Source organism: Neopelma chrysocephalum, unplaced genomic scaffold (genome assembly GCF_003984885.1).
Source record: "Neopelma chrysocephalum unplaced genomic scaffold, ASM398488v2 Primary Assembly neopelma1_97102, whole genome shotgun sequence".
NCBI lineage: Eukaryota > Metazoa > Chordata > Aves > Passeriformes > Pipridae > Neopelma > Neopelma chrysocephalum.
Genome location: NW_020925744.1, coordinates 5,269,670 through 5,289,436, shown reverse-complemented (window position 1 = coordinate 5,289,436; position 19,767 = coordinate 5,269,670). Strand labels below are relative to the sequence as shown.

The window sequence follows — 19,767 nt, the reverse complement described above, 5'->3', positions numbered from 1 at the left end:
TCCCTTCCAAATAAAAGACCAGGAGGGAAGAAGGAAAAGATCCTTTCCTCTCTCTGAGCACCAAGTCTTTCTAGGGCAGCAGTGTCTCTCTGTCTTCCATGCAGCAGCTGTAGCTGGATCTCTGCCAGTACACACGAGGGGGGTATCCAAGCCCCTCTCAGCCCTTTGACGCAGGCAAAGGGTCTTCCATGGGCTGCGTTCACCCAGACAAAGGTCGCTCCACCATGGTCATATCACGAAGCGCAAGGGTCTTCGCGACGGTCTGTATCTTCAGGGGATTCAAGCCCCATTTGCAGAGCTTTCTGTGTTCTGCCTCAGAACTGCCAGTTTGCCAGCAGTGGGGGCGGAGGGGGGAGAAACCTCCTCCACATTCCATCGGCAGTCCCGGTCCAGCTTCCTGGGACACCTGAGCTTTCTTAGATCCTCTTTCAGCAGTGCTGTAGCCCTCTGAGACTCTTCTCAAGCAAGAGTCCATCTCACTCCTCCTAGGAGGGGTCTCAAAGGAGTTTGGGGGAGTTCTGGTTGCAGTCCTTACCCCAAACTCTCTCTCTGTAGTGGCTTAGTTCTCTTTCTGTTGCTGCTTACCTTTTCTTCAGACAACTCTGTGTCTCTTTGCTTAGCTGCATCTTGTCTTAGCTGCTTGCTCTTATCTCTTGGCTCTCTGCCACTGCTTCTCGGTCAGTGCTGTTTTGCCGCTGCTCCCTTTGCTGCTCCCGGTGCAGAAGCTTCCCCCAGCTTTCAGCTACAGATACTCAGTCCAGTTTTAACACTGTTCCAAGTCCCTGTAGCCCCCCAACCGGGGGCTGGGGGGGCTGTGGCCCCCCGAAGGGGCTCCTGCCCCTTCCTCGTGGCTCACAACATGGCCACCTCTCCTCCAACAACAACTACAATTACTTTCTTTTCCAGTCTAAGTGTGATAATGTTTATATTTTGCAGGAGCGCTGATTGGGTCAAACCCCAAGGGTCACCACCCCCTGGGGGTTTACCATTTTATAACTCTAGGGGGAAAACTGTTTCCCCCCACCACACACAGTGGTTCAAACTCAGATTACAAGATGTAGCTTCTCATATGAATTCGTTTTAGAAAAAAATTGCTTGAAAATATTAAAGTTATGAAAGCAAGGAATAATACCTGTGAATATATGCACAATGAAAGGAATAACAAGAACCATTTGCCTACATTCTATTAAGAGAAAGGACTGAAGAAGAAACTTACAGAAATATGTATACACAGTTATATAAATAAAATATTCCCATAATTTGTAAGCAAATCATGCTTCTCATCATTCAAATAAAAAGGAGGTTTTTACCGTTTTAGAAGTAAATAAAATTTAAGATTCACATCCTTATACATATTACAAATCAATTACCTACTTGAACTGAGAAATACTGTGCCTTGCAACTCTATTAGCATTTTGTATTTTTTTTAATTACAATACTTTAGGTGGAAAAATACATATATTTTTGTTAGAAATAGTGTGGTTGGTGGTAGAAAATAATTTTTTGATGAGCGTGTTCTTTTTACCACACTATTGTTTCCAGAAGCTAATGTTTCCATTAGCTAATGTTATTTTCTGCTGATCTCAATGTTTCCATTAGCAGATGCCCTTTGAATTAAAAAGTCATATATGGCTTTGGAAGTACTTGATGAGAAACAAGCCTAGTAGGAGCGTGTGCGCTGTTTCCAAAGGATTAAAATGGTCAAAAGAAAGGGCAACCAGAATTAACTTATCTCTGCAAGAAAAATGAAGTCAAAATGAAGGGGTTTTTGCATTATGAATAGTGGGAGCTTTAGGGAGTGCTATGTTGAAAATTACAGATGGGCAATGAATGCTGACACTGAAAAATAAACTTCAACAGACAAGATGCAAAACCAACACATTTATTCATAAAAACAATAACGTATTTGCATGCTTTAAATGTTTACATTAATCCAACACACCATTCTATTAAAAATGTCAAGTACTAAGGACTATCATAAATCTTGAAACAAAGTCTACTGGTCTCTGCAATTCTTTGAATGTCAATTGACGTTCATAATTTGACCTTATACATTTATATGGTGTCTGACTCCCTCAGTGGTAGGTCACTATTCAATGGGCTCAGCTCTAAAATTAAACTGCATGATCATTCTGGTAATGCAATAACCAGATGCCAAAACAGCAGGTTTAGAATACATTTTCACAGAATGTATAAAAGGATTGTGTAATGTATTAGCACTGGATGTTTTAAAGGTATAAAAAGCGTAAGAGGGCTTAAAAGTGGATTCGTGGAGGATACTTTAATTTGTGGGACTTAATGTGGTGCAGTTAAGATGAGCAGCTCCAGAAATCTTTAGACACCCAGCTTCTGGAAACTCACTCATACAGTAAATCCATAGAAAAGTCAAGCCTTGGCTATCAAAAGCATATAATTTTTTCCCTAAAAATCCGTTATTGGCCCCTGCTGGGAGACAAGACAGTGGGCTAAACAGATTTTTGCTCTGATGTGGAATGCTCCTTGTTCATCTTTACCATGGAAGGTCAAGTTGAACATACTCCAGGCCCCAATGTGAAGGCACCAGCTGGGCCCTACATCGAGATTGGGATCCTAAGATTTGGCAGAACATCTAGGGTGCCTGCAATATAGACGTGCCTTACAGGAAATTGTTTGCCAATTAAACGGAGAATCCACAGCTTCTCTGAATTGGGGAAAAAAAATGCATCCATTGCTGCTAAAATATAAAAAAGTCAAGTTGATCACAGTGAAACAAAAATTACTTACGTCAGTATTACAGGAGCGATAGCGCTTCCTTTCTCCAAGACAATATTTGCCTCCACCTGAAGGCCTAGAAAAACACGTTTTATATGTTAGTATAAACACAACTTCATGAGATATACTAATGCATTATTACTATTAGTACAGATCCAAGAGATACATTTTATAAAAAGAAAAATAAAAGTACATGCAAGTTTTAATATGAGATTTTAAAATATTTCATTTGCAGATACAAAACAACACTCATATAATTATCTAGTCTGCATAAGTTCCAAGCAGTACAGTTTAACTGTATTTTGAACGTAGTAAAAAAAGAAGTTGGTTTTAATTATTTGCTAGCTTTATAAAATTAAACTGGGTAAACAACCTATGTGATACTTTTTTTTTTTAATCTTCTCATCTTACTTATAAACCAGGAAAGACTGGTTTTACACCTGGAACCAGCAACGGCTGTACATTCTAGTTCAAGAATTTGATTCTGATTTGAAGTAATCAGTATCAAATCTGAGGAAACTCCAGATTTTTATTAGCGTAAGTAAGACATTTGGTTCTTAAATTCCCAAGCTGTTCAAGAACCTTATCTATCTTCCATAGAGGTCAAATAATGAAGTAACTTTACAATTAACTGGAAAGTAAATCAATACTATTTTTCACACTACAGAAACACTATTTAACCAGAAAACAGCATCCTTGAACCAAAAGGATTTTTTATTTTCCTACTGCAGACATAACCCTTCCCAAATGCATCTACTCGTTAAACATTTAAAAAACATACCAAGTCAAATACATGGTGACAGAAGTATAAAAAAACTCAGGATATTATTCATGCTCCAAACAAACATCTCACTAGCATTTTTAAATACTGCTGTGAAAAAAAATAATGAATTTAATTTATTATCCTCTCAGTAACATAGTCTGACATGTTATTGATGTATATGGATAATTTCTGCTTTTGGATTCAATGAGTAACTAGTGGTATTTGCCACATTAGGTAGTTACTGCTAATGATAGGAGGCAAACAGACCACCTTAAGCAGCTGTATTGTGACATTATGGTGTCTGTCTTGCAGAGTGCAGTGGAAAGCTGTTGTACAGCCTGGCTTGCAAAACATGGATATTAAGCAACAAAAAACTGAGTGTACAGAGAGCAGAAAATAAGAAAGGAGTGACAAAAGACACAGAATTTATTTTCATGAAAGAAACACAAAATGTTTTTAGAAAAAGTGGTCTTCAAAACCAATAGTGGTGAAGGAAATAGGAATTACGGGGCATGACAAGAAGAGAGGATGGAGTAATAAAACTATCCTGCAAAGACCTAGGCTGTGATGAGGGAACCAGAACAGGCAACAGGTGCAACAGAAAAAAGCAGTGATTCATTCAGCAAAGAACAGCAATAGAAATAAGCACTCATCTGAGAATGACTAGTGACAGTGAGAGGATCACTTACCTGACAGATCTTCTCTGGAACAATGCTCAGAATGTTGGAAAATAGACAGATTATAAGGCCAGTACAGATATACGCAACAGGTCAAGCTGTAGTGGAGAAGCTGGCCTCTCTTCAAACAGAGCAAATGGACCAATAGAGAGTAGTGGCAGAGAAGGAAATCGCTGAATTGTTTTAAGAGTCAGTGGGAAGTCACAACTTAAGTGTTGGACACGGTAGCACATAAATGTATTGTATGAAATATAATACTACTACTGATGGTTTATTGTAACCAGTTATACGCAAAACCTTGGAAATACTGTGGTGGGGTTTTTTAATACGTAACTGGTAATTGCTACTTTATATCTTAGACAAGCATTAGAAGAAATACGCCCTAAATGTACCTAAGGCATAATTTAAATATATATTGATGAACAGTAAGTTGCATAAAGAAAACTATTCTGGTTACTACTAAATATAAATCCAGCTATCTTTACTGTACATAAGATACATTAAAAATGTTAAAAGTATGTCTAGTGAACTTCTCCTGTTTAAGTGTTTCTGTCTGCTATTTTGAAGACAAATGCTGGCAAACTAGTAAAACATTTTTACAGATAACATGTGAAACCACAGTTTTGAATAGTTTCCAAATGTGTCTTTTTGTTGGCTCTGGCTTACTTTAGCTACTTACGCTGGACTGTCACAGTGTCTTATAGATGAGGAGACTCCTCCCCCGCAGGTCCTGCTGCACTCTCCCCATATTGACCATGGACCCCAACCGCCATCTATGCTCTGAGGCCAAGTGCCAAAAGGTACACACTCTCCCTGATAACACCACTGAAAGATGTCACAAAAAAACCCATAAAATTAGTTTGCAGGCTGACAGAGGTATCAGGAGAGAAAAATATAAGGGTCAGACAATGACCAATTATAGGCATTAGCATTCCCTGTGCAGATAACAAGACTAGTATTTTACTTTTTCCAGCCATGTTTAGACAGACAGCCATGTTAACACCAGAAGTTAAAGCAAGTTTAAAATACAGATTTTCTCTTTTTCTTCATACAGCCTCCTTAATGTTTCACAATTAAGGAACTGCAAGTTGCTTACATTCTTTTAAACACTAAGATTCATTTCCAAGCTTGGTTTAGTAAAACACCCTCCACCTAGGATTCATGTAGGGGCTTCATTACACAAACTGAAAAATTCTCCTGATAGTATTTTTAAGAAAGTATTTCCATACATTTTAAAAAAGAAAATTTGGACAAGGTTACAATGGAAGAAGAATTTGTTCCAGTATTTCGTTTATACTAACACTACAGACATAATAAAAGTAGTGCCAAAGCATTAGACATGGTACAGAAAATCATTATATAATGGTGACTGGCCACTTGTTCAGGGACAGAACGAACATGCAAACTTCACTCATGCAAAAGCTTAAACTTTGCAAAACCGTTACTTAAATCAGACATACAAAATGATAGGCAATTTGCAGAAATTATTAACTATTGAAAGAACTTTATCATTTCGTTCATCTGAAATACTTTCTAAATCATTCAGAAATAATCGTGGAGTCCACAGTTTGATCCACATTCTGGTGTCTACTGCATCACTGAGAATTTGAAGCAGCTCAGTTAGATACCCTTTGCTACTGTTTCAGGCTTAGCTGAGAGAGTAGCGCATGGACTCAGGTCTGCTGTGACCTCAATCTGTATATTTCACTTCCAAAAGGTGGGGTACTGCTGTTTAACATCCCTGAATTCCTGTAACAGATACAGGACTGGCCCTTTCCAAAAAGAAATCCAGACAACTTCTGTGTCCAAAATCAGCCATATAAATTTGACAAACACACTGATTCATGCACAGAAGACATCGACAGATAGACATATCCCTGTTCACCTGGAAACACTACTGGAAGACTCAGTGTTCACTTCAGAGTAATATGTACTGCAAAGCCAAACTTTCTCTTCTCCTAAGCCCTAAGGCTCACCTAAATCCTCAATCAGCAACGTGGGACATATGTTACTCACAATGACTTGAATTGCTCTAGATTTTTCTGAAAGCAACTGAAAAGGTAATTTAAACTTCACTCATAATTAAAAGGAGTTTGATATGAACAAGGACAGTATAAAGTGTTAGTCAAAAAAAATTAATAAAATTAATGATTTTTTTCAATTGGAAATTTCATTTTGAATAAAAGGTACTTCTGGATTGTTAAATGTGTCAGAGTCTAAGTGTGTAACTCTCAAAGATGTACAATGAAATGATATATTGATATTAAAATTTGTAGTTTATCATCAGCAAAAGCTGATACCTAGATACAACATACTTTTGCATACAAACACGTTGTAACATTTAACATAACCTTTCCTAATTGTATTAATTCCTTACTATTTCCACATTAATAACTGAAACCTGTAACATTATTCTTCTAGCCATATCCATTTTTATCCTTCATGGTCCCTTTTTTTTCTGTATGTATCGTATCTGTTTTACAACACAGTTGTTACAATCCAAAACATTTCTGTTTACAGGCCTCATACTCCATCAGTTAAGGAAAAAAACCACGAAGCATTAACGTGTTTACAAAAAAGATAGGGCCGGTTATTTTAAATCTCAAGTTCAAAACGCATTGTCTTTTTCTACCAGGTCTTGGCAGGACAGAGTTCCCCTCACAGCAGCCCATATCATGCTGCATTTCAGGTTTGTGACCAGTGTGGATGACACAGAACAGTGTCAGAAGCAGAACAGTGCTTGTATACAATCAGAGCTTTCTCAGTTTCTCAACCTGTCACCAAAGTGTGCAGGCTGGGGGTGGGCAAGAGCTTGGGAGGGGACAAAGCCAGGACAGTTGACCACAGGGATATGTCACACCCTGTAACACCATACTTAGCAGTAAAGCTGGGGTAGGGGATAGTGTTCCTGAAGTAGCCACTGCTCATTCTGGCCGGGCAACAATCTGATGGTAGTGAGTGGTTCCCTCTGATTTCTTGCTTGCTTTTTTCCTTTTTTTACATTTCACTTAACTAAACAGTCTTTCACCCTTCTGATTCTCTCCCCTATCCCTGGGGACAAGGTGGGGTGAGTGAGTGAGCCACTGGGTGAGTGCTTAGCCGCTGGATGGGATCAACCCACCACACCATCTTCAGAAAAAAAACAAAGACACAAGGTTTCACAGACTTGTACTGAGAAAATGACGGTTTATTCTTCTTCGAGTTCTAAATTTACAGACTGGAGCAGGAATTCATCAGAGGAATGTACCCTTCATGTGGAGCTTCCCTTAAATCCAGGCTATTACTGAATGTCTGCATAACACAATTCAGGCCAAATGGCACAGTGTTTTGATATGCCTCTAATGGAACAACTATGATGGAGAATGAAGTATTTATGTGAGCTAAATGAGTAACTAAAATCACCTAGTTTTCTTCTCTTTACGGTGATAAATTAAGTGATAAAAACTTCATTGACTAAATACAAAAATATCCTTGCAGCATTCTATTAGAGATGCCACAGAAGTACATGAACAGATATCTAATGTTGAAGTCAAAAGCTAAAAAATTAAAAGTAACGGGTATGTTACTAATTTAATTAAAAGTACATTATGCACATTACAAAGATATCAAAATCCAAGCTGAGAAATGCAGGACACTCAAGAGTTATAAATCCATAAGAATACCAATATGCAAAACATCCCAATTCTATACAATTACGACTAATAGACAAGAGGCAGGTGCAATTATCAGCTTTACTTTTACAAAGCTGTGTAAAATCTCTGTAGTCTGTAATTTCCCTCTGTCATGCAATTAGTCTTCTTCTACATTCCCATACTCCCCTGGAAAACCTCCTTAAATGGTGGATTTTTTCCTTCTACTTAAGTTAAATCTGAGGACTTTCTGCTTACTTCGATGTTGCTTCTTAATTTTCTAGCGAAAATTTATCTTTCACTACAGTGACACACAGAATCTCTGTCAGAGGAATTAAAAATTACCAAAGTCTTCATTATTTCTAATGGGACTGCAGAAATATGCTTCCTCCACAAAAAACACCTCATCTGCTCTAATGAGGTAAGGACTATTGAGTAACCACTACATGAAGACAGAAGACAAGGTGACAGCTATTTTAAAAGAACAGTTCTTCATTAGAAGTTTAGAACATTGAAAAAATAAAGTTCCATTAGTTCAACAGAAAGACAACGATGATGCATTCGAATGCAAATAAAATGTGTAAAAACTTCTGTGAATAATGTAAGCAGTCCGAAACTTCTTGTGGTGAGGTGATTAACAACAAAATAAAAAATGATATTGTGGCACATTTGAGATCATTTTTATATGAGTATTAGCTCTTTGATGGAATTAACACTTACAATAGTATGCTTTTAAGAAAAATCACACAGCAAGTACTCTAATATTGAGGAAAATTGATTTCATACTTTGTAAGACGAAGAAAAATATTTATATCAATTTAAATTTTAACAACTTCTTTTCAGTCATTGATTCTACAATCATTTTGCAAGAAAATGTAATGTCTAATAACTTAAATTTATCTTATGTTAATATCCAATGATAAATCATCCCACAATCTAGCTACGTAAAACTATTCTTTCAGCACACTGAGTTTTCACTTTTTGCATGTTTGCCCCTCATTTACATCCCTAGCATGGATGTAAGTTATGATCTTAGAAAAGGGTTACCTTTTTTATTATGTGAAATTAAAACACAAAATAAGCATTCCTATCGTTTTGTCTTATTGTTTTATATGCACAATTTCCTCAGTGCATATCTGTCAGCTAGTTTGCCTTCACAGACACATCTCTGGGTATACCAGGGAGAAACTTCATATATATTTGACTTTTTTATCACAAATTAGGAAAAAGTGTACCTTTCTGAACCCAGCCAATATGTAAAAACCCTTTATCAGAGCATGAACATATTAAAGCTTCAAAACAGAACTGATGTAACAGTTCCATCAGCAGTAATAAACCACTCTATTCTCTTTCCCCATATGCAGAAAAAAAGCTGAGTAATTTTTAGGGAAAACATTCTAAAAATCTTTAGGTGTAGGAAGACATCTATCATGGAGAATTTCAATCCAAAGTGTTGAAAGCCTGGTAGGTTTATACAACCAACCGAAAGAAGTTTTTATAATAGGCTGTTTTCATTGTAGAAATCCCTCCATATTCCGCCAAAAAGACGTTAGTGTACAACGCCTTAAATTATGCTTTAATAGTTAAACCCAAATTTACATTAGTAAATATATAAATATTATTAAATACTCTAAGATCTTATTAGGTATTTAGAGCAGGAAATGTCATTTATTATGTATTTGGCCAGAGTCCAGCAAAATAGGGCTTAATTTGGTTGTGGCCTTTAGGCATGACTGCAATACAAATACAGCAATAATAATAACAACAACAACACCAAGGTGTTACAGAATTTTAACCTATTAATTTCACCTTATTCTATGGTAAAGACAACTACATACTTGGAAAGAGCTTGTGTTTTATTGTTTATTGCTACCAGGAACTATTAATTCACTGGAACCTCTGAGGCTTCAGTTTACAGACACTATTCTCTGCTGTTAAGGGACATCTCTGGTTAACAGGTAAAACATAAAATTTTTTGTAAAATCTTTGTAATGTAAAATCTTTGTAAAATGGCATGGATTCTCTCATTTTCCTCTAAAATCTAATAATGGAACAAGATACTGATGACTGGAAAAAGTCATTTTGTAGAGAGCAAACTGATTAAAGTCTCTGACAAGTGAACATGGCAACAGTGCCTAAAAGTATCTCAACTTGTAGTCTCATGGTTTAAAAAACATAAACTGAGGTAAAATACTCTTTGTCTTTGGTAAGGAGAGGTGGTTCCAAAATAAACCTAGACTGCTGATTTAAGAGCAGGGCTTCTAACATTTTCTATTACTCTAATATAAGGTAACATTTCTGGTACTATGAGAAGGTCTCTCTGTTTTCATTGGCTAACTCTAATCACTCTATTTTCTTAAATGACCCCTTCAATAAATCTGCTTCACATAGTTTACCAATATTTCCAATCTCAGCACAGAAAAGCCATCAGAAGGATACTAGGTCACAGGCCCAGAATGAAGCCATCAACAAGCATTAATAAACTGTGACAGCTGCCCAAAAGCTTTCATTCTTGTTGTTTAAACATCAGATTGAAACTCAAAATGCACTGTTATCTTTGTTGAAACTAGCCCAGCTAGCATAGCAAAAAACAGAACGAGAATAGACATCACTGGTCATTATTAGAAAAAAATTCAATCTGCAGCAGTAAATTCTCATGAACAGATGTAGCAATTCTTGGACTGATACTGGAAATTGTTTGATGTAACAATATTAATTAACAATATTCACTTCATATAAACCTGAATAAAACACATTATCTTGAAAAAACATACAGAATTCTTTTTTTTCCAAAGTACATGTCTTGTAAATTAATTAAAATATTTTTCTCTCCTCTTTAAGATGTGCATGTAACTGAGAAAGTCTTCTAACAGTCTTGTCTGGAACTACTGATACACAGAGATCATTTTAGAATCAAAATTCTCATCTTCAGACATATACCATAGTGCTAGACTTATCTATTGCAACGTTGACTTTCTGTATTTTTCTTTTAGGTAGAAGACTTCATCTGACTGTACATCAAAATCCTACAGAGGTAAACAGTTATGCAAGCATAACTGAAGACTAAAAGAATAGTTCAAGTCAAAACAGAAAGGCCACTGGGAAATATAGGTTTTTAGAAAACCTGTTTATTGACACAACATTTTTTCTACACACTTGCATGATTCAGCTTATATCTGAAGGAATAAAGATTTTTTTACCTTCTAACAAAATGACAGAATTCAGACTCTAGATTTATGTTACACATTTTCAAAATCCATGGCAGACCTAAAGCTTTTATGAAAGAGTGGTGTAAAATCTAATAAAGAATAAAATAAAAGGGTTTCTACAAAAAAAAAACAAACTCAAAAAAATACACAGAGAATGTAACAGATTTTGGTTGGGTTTTTTTTGTTGTTGTTCAAGGCTGCAGAGTTTTATAGCAAGGACAAATGTTTTATTAAAATACATATACAAAATAATTGTGAAATAATTCTGTAGGACACTTCCATGAGGATGAACGTGTATTCTGAAATAGTAACTCTTTTTTTCGAACTGTTATAGTTGCTGTGAAATACTCTAATTTTCTAGTTCTTTCTTCTTGTACTCTTTGAGCAATAAACTGCTTCTACAAACAGTAAATAATTTTTACTCACCCCCTTTTCAATGCTCCCTGTTTGGCAAAGAGTACCTTCAGCTGCTGGAATGCTGTTGGTAACACAGCGGTTACTTTTGCTGAGGCACCAGAGCTCTCTACACACTTCCTAGGAAAGAAGGCAGAAGCAAGTTGGTCAGAATAAAACTATAATATTTCTGTCAGTCCTTATGCACACATGTATACACAAATTTTTTTTTAACAGAGACTATTAAGAAGTGGGCTGCAGAATGAAAGCTATAGATGGCAATGAAATACTCTGCAATTTTGAAGCTACTATATTTTGCCTAAGAATATTCTGCCAAAAAAAAAAAAAAGGATCTGGAAGCATCGAACTGTAGACAAGAACGTTATTTACACCTGCCATGCAAGCAATGTTTTAAAATTGCGTTTTTATTGATTTGTCCTAACACTGGGCTTAGTATATTTTAGTGTTGCTATGAAAGTAGTCTTTAGATGCGCTGCAGTGTCTCCATTACTGTCATTGTCTGACTCAAAATTACCTTCTAAAATGGTTATTTTGAAAAATGAAACAGCAACAATTATTTTTGAATCCTTCAGGTAAAAACAAAGTTTTTGAGCTAAGACTACCTGCACACCTCTTCTGCAACACTTGCTAAAGCAGTGCATGCGTAGTTAGAACTTATTGAGCTATATACCAAAATACTTCCTTTAGGTTTTTAAAATTTGCTTTTTCATAAATTTTTTAGCCTATCCTATTTTCCTATATTGCCAGTGTTAAACAAACGAAAGTTTACAGATTGTCTTTTTTTCCTACCTTATTTTCTCATTTGGTTTTGCCTATTTATTAATTTAAATTAAGCCAGTTCTGTTGACATTGGAGATTCATTGTTAAAACTAGCTGGGAGTTGAAATTCACAATGTGGGCGTGATCCAAAGTTGGCTGAACACTGGAAATCTTCACAGTTGCTTCAGTTGCCCTTGAATTCAGCTGTGTATGCACAATAGAATCAGGAGTGGTTTGCTTTTGTGGCAAATTACTGACATGATAATCTTTTCTGTATTACTTTGGGATCTGTGCAAGAATTCAGAACTTGCTTATACATTTTTCTATTTTTAAGTATTTTTTAAAATTTGGAATAGAATCATATAATTAAAATGAACTTATGGTAGTCATTAGTGTTTCATTTTATTTAACAGCTGCTTGAAATCATATCCTACAAAAAATCCTTGCATACATTCTATGGCTGAACCTTGAAACAAAGAGAAAAAGGAAAAGACAGTGTGAATAAAGTAAAGTTATTATCCATTCCCCTCCAAGTTAATTGTTTCTCTGAGGTAATGAATGAGTATCTAGTACCTAGACTATCTTTTTTATACACATCAACAGGAATGACTACTATGTTTTACCCCAAGATTAATGTTTCTTGCATTGTACTGCATATACAAATTAAATTATTTATACATTACTCACTAGGAGCTGCACCAACAGTTCAACAGTAGAATCTTTTCTTGAAAATACAACATTCTTTCCCATGTTTAAAATCAGCTGGTGACATGATTGGCAAAAGCAAAGTATCTTTTTTAAAATCCATTAAAAAATAACATATAAGAATGGTCTGATATCATAAGGAATAAGTAGTGATGATTTCTGGATTTCCATCCAATTTTTGACAATTAAGCTTAAGTTAGTTCATCCTGTTTAGTGTATGGCTCTATAAAAACAACCAAATTCTTAAGCCTCTTTTTAGGAGAAATACTGCCACTTGTAAAAGCATACCTGCACTCAATGTTGAACTTTCCAAATTAGTTTTTTCACTGAAGAAATGTTAACATTTCTTAACTCAAATCTCTGAAAAAACCCACTATTTTATGGTCACTCAGCTGATAAAATTTTTGGATTAAGATACACACAAATAAACACATTATTTAAAAAAAAACAACCAGGAAATAACAGAAGATACACAGCAAAGACTCTTGAAAAATATAACTAGGTTACAAATTTCACAGCCACTAAGGTGCGAAAATTCAACACTAAATCAATTTCACATCTAAATCAGCCATGAATTCAAACTTCAATACAGTATGGATTTCAAAGTGAAAACCTAAGATGGGTTCCTTTTAGATACAGTATGAGGTGTTCCTGTCATAATCCTGCCTTATTTACTTTAATCTGTAATTTACTTTCTCGTTTTGTTGAGCAAAATTAGTGTAATTTACTTGTTTATGCTTCATGTGCAGTTTACATTGTCACACTAATTAGAAGAGTTAGACTGTGACAATTCTACTTGTGACGTATTTATTTCAGTTCTGATCAAGTTCAAATCTCTAAATTAACAGCTGTTCTGACTTTGTGAAGTATGGTTCAAAGTTCTGAAAAAACAAAAATTCAGAAATAAGTAACAAAGATTTCAACTGTCCCAATATAGACAAAAGCAAAAAATCAGATCTGGATAACAGTCTGGAGTTTTAAAACATCTACGTTTCAGGATTAATTAAATCCAGAATTCTGTTTTTTGCTCCAGAGTTCATGTGTAAAATTCCACTTCTGATATGCCTACATAAGTATACCATCTATGTATTATCATGTAATTGGAAGAAAAATTTAAAATAAGTCTTTCATTGCCAGTCTAACATATCCACAAATGAGAGTATTTAACAATTTCCTTTCAATAGGATTCTTTCTGTATATTCAGGCTTCTCCGGGGCATTAGACTCCTCTAAATTCACTGAACTAATACCACCCAGACATTTTAATTTCAAACAAATAATCATCTGTACAGTGTGAATTAATGGATACATCACTCCAAAACTATTTTATTCATTCATCTGTTTGTAGGACGATTCCAAGCACGTCAACTCACCTTCCTGCTTCACAAAAAGAGAAAAATACTTATTGCTAAATTGCTTGGAAAAGGAGTATATCAAAACTAGCCTTTATTACTGACATAGTCTGACAGTCCTTATTCAGACTTTAATTTCAGTAGGAGTTTACCTCAATAAATCCCTAAAGATAAAATGATGGTAGTCTAAAATTACTATGGGCTTTAACACGCTATTACTATTTGAGCAAAAACCTCTACTTAAATCAGAAAGGAGTTCTGTTTGAGACAGATATACAATATCCCAAAATCAACAGACTACTTCCTCATGGAAAACTATGCAAAACATCAAAGATTTACAAAAAACCACGATGTATCGATTTGTACAAGTAATTATATTAAACCCAAGAAATTAAAGGGGTTTTGTAACTTCTTTTAAATATAGCCAAACTTATTTAAGATGATATTTTCCCCTGCTGTACTGCATTTAAAAGAAGAAATAGAATCTGAAATATATTCTCCATCACCCTATACACGAAACAAAAAATAACATTAGCAGTCATTTGAAAACAAACAAGATACCTAAAAAGAAGTGAAAAATCCATCTGTGCTGTTACTTCATTAAATGAACATGGAATTATACCAGGTCCTGCTATGGCTATGTCTTCTTTATTTTCAGCTGACTTTCAAAAGTTAAACAAAGAAGTTCTGACTAAGGTTCATAAAGGTTTCTGTTCTCCAGCTGAACCCTACAAATCCTATACCTGGTACTACACTAGTTTCTTAGTTATTGATCTATTTTCTTTACTACCACCGTTATCCGTAACCTCCATAATCAATTGTTTTTCATAAGCTAGCCTTAAAAACATAGGACAAACTGCCCTGAAAAAGTCAGACCCAAAATCACTAATAGAAAGTATACTGCTTTTTTTCACACGCTCACACACGCATGCACGCACACTCACCCACCCACCAACATAAGGTGACCTTTTTAAGGTAACCTTTTCTTCACTGGAGTACACAGGATGAAGCTAACATATCTTCTGTCAACGTTATATTTGTTCAAATAATTTCATGGCTAAGAGAAAGAAGCATAAACTGAAAATTAATCAATGACCTCAAAGTCAGTCTCCAAATGTGTGGATTTAGTAACTATGAATTTGTAAAGCAAACAAGGGAAAGTTTTAAAAATCCAGGAAACATAAACTGAAGCTGAGGCCTTTCACAAGATCAAGACAAGATAGATGACAACCTGTAACGGTGTATCTTAGGGCTCCATGACTTCAGTTTGGAATTCGGATGCTTGTATTTGCAGTAAATTAAACAAAGCTGAAACCATCTAGAGAAAAAAACACAGCAAATCAAATTACCTTCTTTTTGCCTAAGTGTTATAAATGATGGAGCCTCTTTCTGTTGCGTCATGCAGAGTTACATATAGGCATTTCAAATTATGTAACATCGAAGCATCCTAGATCATAATCATCCTAATTGGTTACAATACAGCACAATGACAACTCAGTAATATGAGCAAAGATCAAATTGTGTGCTGTTCTTAATGCTTTCAACACTTGAAAGCCTCCAACAAAAGTTAGCAATTTGGCCCATAATATTTTAAAAAATAAGATGGGAAATACATTCACAATGCATACTAAACTACAATAATTTGGGAGGTTCACCTTTTGTTCATAAAATTTTAAAATCTTAATTAGGTTTGTATGTTACTTCAGCATGTTTAATCCATAATATGCTGCACCTCTTGATGAGCAATTGCTAAAATAGAGCATAAAAATCATTAGCCTGAATTGTAACTTCCAGTTCAGACCTGAAAAGCATCAACATAGAGTATTTTCAGCCTCATTGCTGAAATACTGCTGACAACATGACTAAAACTAGAAGACACTGATTACAGGTGAACTTCAGAAGGTTCAAGGTTTTGTTCAGATAAGCACCCAAAAGTTATCATTTTAGTGCTCTACTACCAAATGCTCATTAAGTGGTGCAGCATGTTATGAATCACAACATGCTGAAAGAATGTGAAATAGAATCCAAAGCTTAAATCTTACCTTCATATTATGTTACCGACATTCTTTCCTAAATATTGGGTGCTTATCTGAACCTTACAGAAACTACAGGAGCCCCACAAGGTCAATCACCTCCAAGTACCATCTTCCCTTTCAAACCCATGCAACCTACCCATCTTTATTCAAACAGCACTCCACTATATGGAATCTCATTATTGCTTCTACTATCATCTAATGCATTCCTCCTGCTTTGATCACCAGCTTCTCCTTTCATCTTTTTAACAGCTTTTGTAAGATGCAGGCACAGAGGTGTTAACATTTGTATCTCTTGTGAAAGAGAGAGAAAGAGAAAAACAAAGACAAAGGCAAAGAGAAAAGAAGGGGGTTTATAGACAAGATAGTCCTAATTTATGAAAAAAAGAATGTAAAACTACTTTAGGATTCAGACAGAGAAAAATTTCTGGGTTTTCCCTTGGCTATTCACATCATAATCTTAGAAAAAAGAGGGAACAAAATTCAGTTAATTACAACACAATCCTCTGAGTCCTTATGTAAGAAAAACTCAACATTTTAATCATTTGTAACACCAAAGGCCCGCACAGCAATGATGAGAGGTTTTTCAATTGACTAGCCAGACTTTACGAAATAAAAAAAAAGGAAAGGTTGATTAAAATGACAGAGTATAATACCAGAGTCTTCAATTCTTCGCTTCATCTACATATACTTTTAATACCATTTTGTAAGTCATGCAATATAAATCCATGCAATCAAACTACTTATGCTTGGCTAACACCACGTATAAACAACATAGCCATGGTATGATATATGAAGTTGGGGTCAAAAAAAAAAGGCACTTTATGTTGAGTTACTAAGTATTATATGCTGCAGAGCTCCTTCTGTGTGGGCCACAAGGGCGGCATCATCAGCATAGAGCAGCTCCCAGACAAGGTGGTTTAAGGTCTTAGCGTGGGCAGCGTTTAACATCCTGCTGAGTTTTTTGGGCTGGAAGTCAGCTTAAAGAAGACAGAAGTCCTCTATCAACCTGCACCTCAGGAAGTCCCCCATCACCCCCCACATCACCATTGGCCAATCAGAGCTCGAATCAGTCCAGCAGTTTAATTACCTAGGCAGCCTCATCTCCTCGGATGGTAAGATTGACGGAGAGATAGACAACAGGTTAGGAAAGGCATACAGTGCCTTCGGAAAGCTTCATAAAAGAGTTTGGCAAAATAAACACTTGAAGAAAAGTACAAAGATCAGTGTTTACAGAGCCATTGTGCTGTCTACTCTCTTATGTGGATCTGAATCATGGGTCATCTACCGCCACCACCTGCGACTCCTGGAACGCTTCCATCAACGCTGCCTCTGTACAATCCTAAACATCCACTGGTCAGATTATGTGACCAATACATCTGTTCTTGAACAGGCAGCAATCACAACTATTGAGGCCATATTGCTGAGAACACAGCTGTGCTGGGCAGGGCACGTCTGAAATATGAAGGACCACCGCCTCCCTAAGATCCTGCTTTATGGTGAACTTGCCACCGGTTGCCGCATAAGAGGAGCCCCAAAGAGAAGATACAAGGACTCCCTGAAACAACATCTCAGCCTTGGCCATATTGATCATCATAACTGGTCTACTCTGGCCTCTAATCGGAAGGCCTGGAGACACACTATCTATAACGCTGCTGATGCCTTTGAGAAAGCACGCAGGATCACTCTTGAGGAGAAAAGACAACGCAGAAAGAATCGTGCCCTGGAGAATTTACCATCTAAGTAGTCTTTCTGCTGTGCCTTTTGCAACCAGATGTGCCTGTCTCGTATTGGCCTTTTTAGCCACCAGCGTGCTTGTAGCAAATGTGGGTAGAGACCTTTCCCAAATCTTCGTTCGCGAAGCCTAGTCTTGATGATGATGACTAAGTATTATACACAGATTCAACTGAATGGAAGTTTTTGGCCATAGTATCAACTGGTGATGGAACCAAAGGAAACTGGTATCTCTGGTACAAAGATACACCGACAGCTTCTCTGCCTCTCCTTGCGAAAAAAAACCCAGCTTCCAGAATATGCTTCTACCTTCCTATAAAACACCTGCATTAAGCTTAATACCTTTCTTTATTTAACTGGAGTAAACCACACCAGTATTTAATTTAAAAAGTGACAGTTTGATTCATGAATATTAAAATTTTTATCACCCGATTACAATTCAGACTATTTTGCCCTAGTAGAAATATTGTAGAACCATAGTGTATAGTAATGTGTTTGGTCTCCTGGATTTGAAAGTCAGCTGACCAATGCTGGTGGAAAAGCATAAAATGCAAAAGAATAGACCAAATAATTGTAAGCTACTATCTCTGAAACCTGTTACTAGCAGCCAGCAGCTTCACAGACTGTAAAATGCAAGACAGCAATATCAACCATATGCATAAAGTATTAACTGCTTTTAAAATGTCTGAGGTTTTAGCCTCAGTCCTAAGAATACAGGGACCAGCTCTAGAGCAAAGCATTATTTTGAACCACAAAATCAGTAAGTTACAGTCAGGCATATTCCAGTTATTATTTAAACTCAAAAGCAGACACACTGAAAGTCAAGACTGGAATTCTCAGTTAACCCAGAGACAGCCAACAGCCAACTGTTACTAGGCAGATACTCAAAGGATAAGGAGGTAAAAAGACAATTATAAAGTTCTTACAGTCACCTAAACAAAAGGATTGAAAAAGGTTCTGAACTACCAGAGTAACTGACATACAGACAGAGTAAAGAACTGAGACACACTTGACAATCAGCAGAAGAAAATCCACACTGCATCATCCTAGATGTAGTGTATCCCATAGCTACATAACTGAACAGGAATTAGCACTGTTTCTAACAACCTCAAAACTTCCACTGCAGTGATTCCAAACAGATACCTGAAAGCATACATTGCTTTTAGGAAAAAGATATGCGTCAGTATGATATGGTGAAATTTCCACCATTACTATTTGGCTCACTGTAAGTCGTAAATTCAAGGGTCTCCTGAATCTGAAAATATATCCTAAAAATGAAATATTTTAAATAGCTTGAGACGTTGCCTTTCACTTCTTTATTCAAAGTATCTATTTTTTCACCCAAATTCTGTAAAATTGTCTCTGTATTAGAAATGGTGGAAAGTATAGTATAAAGAACAATGTAAATGTAACATTAGAAAGATCACTGTCTACTTGCTACTGTGTAGTTTTATTTTTTCAGCTCAAATATCCAAAGCATCACTTTGAATTAGTGTCTGACAATGTGCTGAACAACACAGAAATATTTGACCAATGGCCACTATGGTTTTGTTGGGAAAGTTCTGTCAGTATGTGACTAAACAGTCTAATTAGACCTAGTCCTTAAAATAGCATCAGACCAACTATGAAGAAGCTCCTTTTTATGCCAAATTGTCTCTTTTGTCAGTAAACAAACATACAGAAAAGCAGAAACTTGAAGTCCCTTTAGTAATTGAGTTCTGATGCTTTAACTGGTCAAACAC

General features: G+C 36.0%; 1 protein-coding gene across 7 annotated transcripts in view; it reads right to left on the bottom strand.

Annotated features, from left to right (window-relative positions):
• ADAMTS6 (ADAM metallopeptidase with thrombospondin type 1 motif 6) overlaps nt 1–19,767 on the bottom strand; it is a 155,694-nt gene that overhangs the window by 47,125 nt on the left and 88,802 nt on the right. For all 7 annotated transcript variants that reach the window (XR_003532257.1, XM_027671515.1, XM_027671520.1 and 4 more), the window contains 3 exons: nt 11,456–11,563; nt 4,871–5,016; nt 2,764–2,827 (listed from right to left, as the gene is read on the bottom strand). Coding sequence is in view for 6 of the 7 variants with exons in the window: in XM_027671515.1 (XP_027527316.1) it covers nt 2,764–2,827; nt 4,871–5,016; nt 11,456–11,563 (318 nt within the window). In the remaining variant the exon portion in view is untranslated. The remainder of the gene's footprint in view (nt 1–2,763; nt 2,828–4,870; nt 5,017–11,455; nt 11,564–19,767) is intronic.